The sequence below is a fragment of the Lithobates pipiens genome, unplaced genomic scaffold (genome assembly GCF_037356315.1).
Source record: "Lithobates pipiens isolate NorthernLeopardFrog02 unplaced genomic scaffold, aLitPip1_a1.2 Scaffold_3, whole genome shotgun sequence".
NCBI classification, from domain to species: Eukaryota; Metazoa; Chordata; class Amphibia; order Anura; family Ranidae; genus Lithobates; species Lithobates pipiens.
This window is the reverse complement of record NW_027507790.1, coordinates 9,869,205-9,875,204: the sequence shown is the minus strand read 5'-3', so window position 1 is coordinate 9,875,204 and position 6,000 is coordinate 9,869,205. Positions and strand designations below refer to the sequence as shown.

Sequence of the window (6,000 nt, the reverse complement as noted above, 5' to 3'; positions counted from 1 at the left end):
CAGACACTTTAAAGTGTTCATCTTTCCCCAAAAAAACAAAAAACCTACCTATGCAGATAAACGGCATCTGAAGATAAAACAAACTGCAGTTTTAGATATAGTTGAATAATTACCTAGCTATACCTGTAGGCCATTTACATACTTCATTAAAGGGGTTGTAAAGGTTTGTTTTTTATTTTCTAAATAGGTTCCTTTAAGCTAGTGCATTGTTGGTTCACTTACCTTTTCCTTCGATTTCCCTTATAAATGTTTTTTTTCTTTGTCTGAATTTCTCACTTCCTGTTCCTTCTCAATAAGCTGTTCAGTAAGCTGTTCTGGCTAACTAACCACCAGCTCGGATGATGGTGAGAAGTTTACTGAGGAAAAACAGGAAGTGAGATATTCAGACAAAGAAAAAAAACATTTAGAAGGGAAATCGAAGGAAAAGGTAAGTGAACCAACAATGCACTAGCTTAGAGGAACCTATGTAGAAAATAAAATACGAACCTTTACAACCCCTTTAGGCCTGACCTGAAAACTCCCAGGACATTTCTAAGCGAGGTCCAGCTATTACAGTTCACTGTCACAGGCTGGAGCTTTCAAACTCTGAGCTCAGAGCTACTGCAGCAGGGGGCAGAAAGTGCATGTGAGGGGGTTTGAATCAGAGAAAGATAACTCCTGCGATGGTTAAGGTGAACAGTAATAGCTGTGCCTTGCATAGCAATATCCTAGCAACTTCCTGTGAGTTTTCAGCTCCGGCTTCATGAGATACGTAAATGGTCTATACCTAGAATAAGGGCATTTTGGTCAAAGCTGCACAGTTTGCCTTCAACTACAGCCTACCCTTATCTGCATGGGCAGTTTTTTTGGTAAATGTAAACTAACCTTTTAACATATAAAAATGTGTGTGTCATATTTTATTATATATACACACATAAAAACATACACATTGTGTATCTCAAACTAGATTTTTCTAAATCCACAGTCCTCTGTAATTTCCTGGTCGTTACTTCATTTATTATTGTGTTGCTCTGAAGAATGCCAATGCTGCATTTTCAGCAAGTACATTATAAGGAATGGGTGATGCAGAAAAAGGCATGGTGATCTCGAGTTCTGCACGAGTAACTTTTGCACACAGTCAGTTGGCAGTAGACATGGCTGGTGTCTGTGGGTTTATTTCGGCCTTCTTTAGATCCTTATATATGGCATCAAGGTCCGCAAAGCAGATCTTAATCTAAATGTACAAGAAAATAATGTTAGTATTAATTGGAGGTGGCAATGGCATTGCTTAGGAGTACAAAGGGTATATAGCAACTGGTGGTGCTTTAAGGCTACCTTCAAACTAAGAATATCTGCGGCCAGCAAGACATTGCTTGGACAAACTGGGGGTTATTTACGAAAGACAAATCCACTTTGCACTGCAAGTGCACTTGGAAGTGCAGTCGCTCTAAATCTAAGGGGTAGATCTGAAATGAGTGGAAGCTCTGCTGATTTTATCATCCAATCATGTGCAAGCTAAAATGCGTTTTTTTATTTTCCTTGCGTGTCCGCCTCGGATCTACAGCGACTTTACTTCCATGTGCACTTTCAGTGCAAAGTGGATTTTCCTTTAGTAAATAAGTCCCACTGTGCGTAGTTATGTGCTCTGTACAAATCATTGGCAGGTGCCACTGCTATTCACATGTAACCACTCATTCAAGCAGTTACATGCAAATGGAGCTTACGACTGACCCTGGGCACAGCCAATGTGAATCCAGGGCTGACGTTTCTGCAGCCACACACAAACTGGCTACAGGTAATAGGCCAATTTGCATTCCACCATACCGCAGAGTGTTTCTGCATCCAGGAATGGTGTTTATCCACCACTGAACACAGTAAAATAGCTAGAGACATTAGCTGTTTGAACATAGCCCTAGCTAGATCTATGGTAATACTGGGCATTATGGACAAATAACTTGTTCTATGTGAGAAATCAGGAGTACTAATGAAGTTAGCCCATGTTCACTTTGAAAAGAGAATTTTTTATACAGCCAGGGGGTTAAAACTGAGCACATTTCACACTAGCAAACACATAATTATAAAAATCTATCATTTGGTGAAAACCCTAGTGGGTGGGGCATTCACTTACAAGCTTGCCGCAGAGAAACAGTGTATTCTCTCTATTTTTAACATATGAAAACATTTCCCAGGGAGGTTTTTATTCATAACCCTTGGAATTTTCCACATTTTGGCATGTTACAACCAAAAACGTAAATGGATTTCATGTGATAGACCAACATAACATGGCACATAAAATTGTGAAGTGAAAGGAAAATGATAAATGCTTTGCAAGATTTTTTACAAATAAAATATTTGAAAAGTGTGGCATGCATTTGTATTCAGCCTTCTTTACTCTGATACCCTTAACTAAAATCTAGTGGAACCAATTGCCTTCAGAAATCACCTAATTAGTAAAATAGAGTCCACCTGTGTATAATTTAAACTAAGTATAAATATAGCCCTCAAAGGTGTGTTAGAGAACCTTAGTGAACAAACATCATCATGAAGGCCAGTGAACATAAAAGACAGGTCAGGGATAAAGTTATGGAGAAGTTTAAATCAGGGTTAGGAAAATGGAAAGATTATGGCACAACTGCAAACCTACCGAGACATGGCCATATACCTAAACTGACAGGCCCGGGCAAGGAGAGCATTATTCAGAGAAGCAGCCAAGAGTCTCCTGGTAACTCTGGAGGAGATGCACAAATCCACAGCTCAGGTGGGAGAATCTGGCCACAGGACAACTATTAGTTGTACACTCCACAAATCTGGACTTTATGGTAGCGTGGCAAGCAGAGAGCCATTTGCTGAACGTAAGAAGTCCCATTTACAGTTTGTGAGAAGCCATGTGGGGAACACAGCAAACGTGGAAGAAGGTGCTCTGGTCAGATGAGACCAAAATTGAACTTTTTGGCCTAAAAGCAAAATGCTATAAGTGGCGGAAAACTAACACTGCACATCACCCTGAAACGTGGTGACAGCATCATGTTGTGGGGATGCTTTTCTTCAGCAGGGACAGGGAAGCTGGTTAGAGTTAATGGGAAGATGGGATGGAGCCAAATACAGGGCAATCTTAAAAGAAAACCTGTTATGCTGTGTACACGTGACCAGACTTTGATAGCAAAGTTCAGACGGAACTAATCCATCAGACAATTTCGATCGTGTGTGGGCTTCATCTGACCTTTTCTGTCGAAAAATCTGACAGACTTTAGAAATAGAACATGTTTCAAATCTTTCCGCCGAAACCAGTTCCTATTGCGAAAATCGCTCATCTGTATGCAGGTCCGATGGACCAACAACGACGCAAGGGCAGCTATTGGCTACTGGCTATTGAACTTCCTTTTTCTAGTCCCGTTGTACGTCATCGCGTTAAACGATCGGACTTTGATGTGATTGTGTGTTGGCAAGTCAGTTTCAGCGGAACTCCGTCAAAGTCCATGAGAGTTCATTCCGATGGAAAGTACAGTCGTGTGTACGTGGCATTAGTCTGCAAAAGACTTGACACTGAGGCAGAGGTTCACCTTCCAGCAGGACAATGACCCTAAACATACAGCCAGAGCTGCAATGGAATGGTTTAGGTCAAATCATATTCATGTGTTAGAATGACCCAGTCAAAGTCCAGACCTAAATCCAATTGAGAATCTGTAGCAAGACTTGAAAATTGCTGTTTAGACACTCTCCATCCAATCGGACAGAGCTTGAGCTATTTTGCAAAGAAAAATGGGCAAAAATGTCACTCTCTAATGCCGCGTACACACGATCGAATTGTCCGCCGGACAATTTGATCGTGTGTGAGCTCCAGCGGACTTTTTCATTGTAAAAGTCTGGCGGACTTAGAAAGTAGATTTGACTCAAAATTTGTCTGCCGGACTTGGCTTTCAGCGGACAATCCGTTCATCGGTGTGCTAGTCCGGCGGACTAAGAATGACGCATGCTCTGAAGCAAGTACGAGAAGGAAGCTATTGGCTACTGGCTATTGAACTTCCTTTTTCTAGTCCCGTCGTACGTGCTGTATGTCATTGTGTTAGAAATCGCTGGACTTTCGGAGTGTCCGTGTGTGGCCAAGTCCTTCGTTATAAAGTCCGGCGGATTGTTTGCCGGACCAAGTCCGCCAGACAATTTGATCGTATGTACACGGCATTAGTGTGCAAATCTGGTAGAGACCTACCCAAAAAGACTTGCACCTGTAATTGCAGTGAAAGGTGGTCCTACAAAGTATGACTTGGGGGGGCTAAATACAAATGCATGGCACACTTTTCATATATTTGTAAAAAATGTTGAAAACCATTTATCATTTTCCTTCCACTATTACAGGGATATGCAATTAGCGGACCTCCAGCTGTTGCAAAACTACAAATCCCATCATGCCTCTGCCTCTGGGTGTCATGCTTGTGGCTGTCAGAGTCTTGCTATGCCTCATGGGACTTGTAGTTTTGCAACAGCTGGAGGTCCACTAATTGCATATACCTGGTCTATTACATAAAATCCCAATAAAATTTAAGTTTTTGGTTGTAACCTCACAAAATATGGAAAATTTCAAGGGGTATGAATAATTTTTCAAGACACTGTACTGTAAGGCCTTTTGCACACAAGAGTAAATATGCCACTTTTTTAACAGATTTGAAATTTATTGCATTATTGTCTATGGAACATTGCACATAGATGAGTAAAGATCAGTAATACAGCAACCAGTATAGCGCTGTAAAGCTTTGTTCAGATGAGCATAAGGACCCATCCTGCATGTGCAGGCTCCCTTTGTTGTTGCACCTGGAGCATATTCAGGCACAAAAATGAACGGAGCGTGCACACAGAACGGGTTCCCACACCCATCTGAATGAAGCCTGCCTGAATAAAGTTGCAATAATTACACCCCAATAACATACATTTACACTATTGGTTGTAACATGACAAAATGTGGATATTTACATGCCAAGATTAAGTTCAGTTTAAAGATTACATTTTGTCCTGGAGACACTCATATTAATGGTTCGGCTTAAAACTATTTAGTTATGGGATCATTCAGACAGAGAAGGAAATGTGTTAGTTGGAGTTTCACCTTTTCAAGCTGCCCTTCAGTGTCTTCTATGGATTCATCCGACTTGATATGCATCTGCTTAGTGATGATTTGGAAGAGATTCAGAGTTGCCATTCTGATTCGACCCAATCGTAATGTATTATCAGCTGCGGTATTTTGAATTTGTGCCCAACGGGACTCCTGCAGAATGTTTCAGAAAGCATTAATTGTCCTATTAATTCAAAATATTTTGGGGGGCAATATGGAAAAAAATGACATCCAGCTGATGGTACAGATTGTGTGAGCTTCACCTGGCAGTGCTAGCTTTAAAAGGAAAAACAAAACACACACTCACCTCAATTCTGCAGCATCGCTGTGATGCGACAGCTGACCCACATTGGCTCTAAGACTGGGAACAATCTGCTGGGAAGTAGAAGCTCCTTTCAGAGCCTGAAGCGGCTCTGCCATGTCAGCTGATAGCAGGCAATAGCCCACTATTAGCTAACTCTGGGTCACGGGAGAAGTATGGGCAAAAAAGCTTTGGTCATACTTCTTTTAAAAGGTCAGTCCACCCTGCGTATATTTCCTTTCTCATACATTGAGAGACAAAAGGAGTTCTGAAACTTTGAGATATAACCCTACTACTAGCATGCCTCAGTTTTTTGCTTGTATCCTAGAAGAATTGAGGTATTTTCTTCAGCTCTACGTGTTGAATACTGGTTCTGGCAATACAGCTGTGGTGCGCCTTCCAGGTTCAAAGCATTGCCATGTGTCTGCCCGTCTCTGAAGACTCTCTTGTGTGCAGGTCATTCAGGCTGGGTACTGAGAGCTCCCTCCTTTCTTTTAGTCACTAGGCGACAAACTTTATTCCCCGTTTCCTGCCGGCTTGCTGCGGAAGGTGTTAACACTGTGACACTGCTGATGTCATTCCACTGGTTGCAGTGTCATGCACTTTCACTCTGTGCTTT

The 6,000-nt window shown here is 41.6% G+C and overlaps 1 protein-coding gene across 2 annotated transcripts in view; it reads right to left on the bottom strand.

Annotated features, from left to right (window-relative positions):
* Positions 1 to 881: 881 nt before the first annotated feature.
* Positions 882 to 6,000, bottom strand: part of CFAP73 (cilia and flagella associated protein 73) — a 49,266-nt gene continuing 44,147 nt past the window's right edge. For both annotated transcript variants that reach the window (XM_077461251.1, XM_077461252.1), the window contains exons 6-7: positions 5,075 to 5,233; positions 882 to 1,213 (exon numbers count right to left, since the gene is read on the bottom strand). In XM_077461251.1, the coding sequence (XP_077317377.1) occupies positions 1,118 to 1,213; positions 5,075 to 5,233 (255 nt within the window). In that variant the 3' untranslated portion in view covers positions 882 to 1,117. The remainder of the gene's footprint in view (positions 1,214 to 5,074; positions 5,234 to 6,000) is intronic.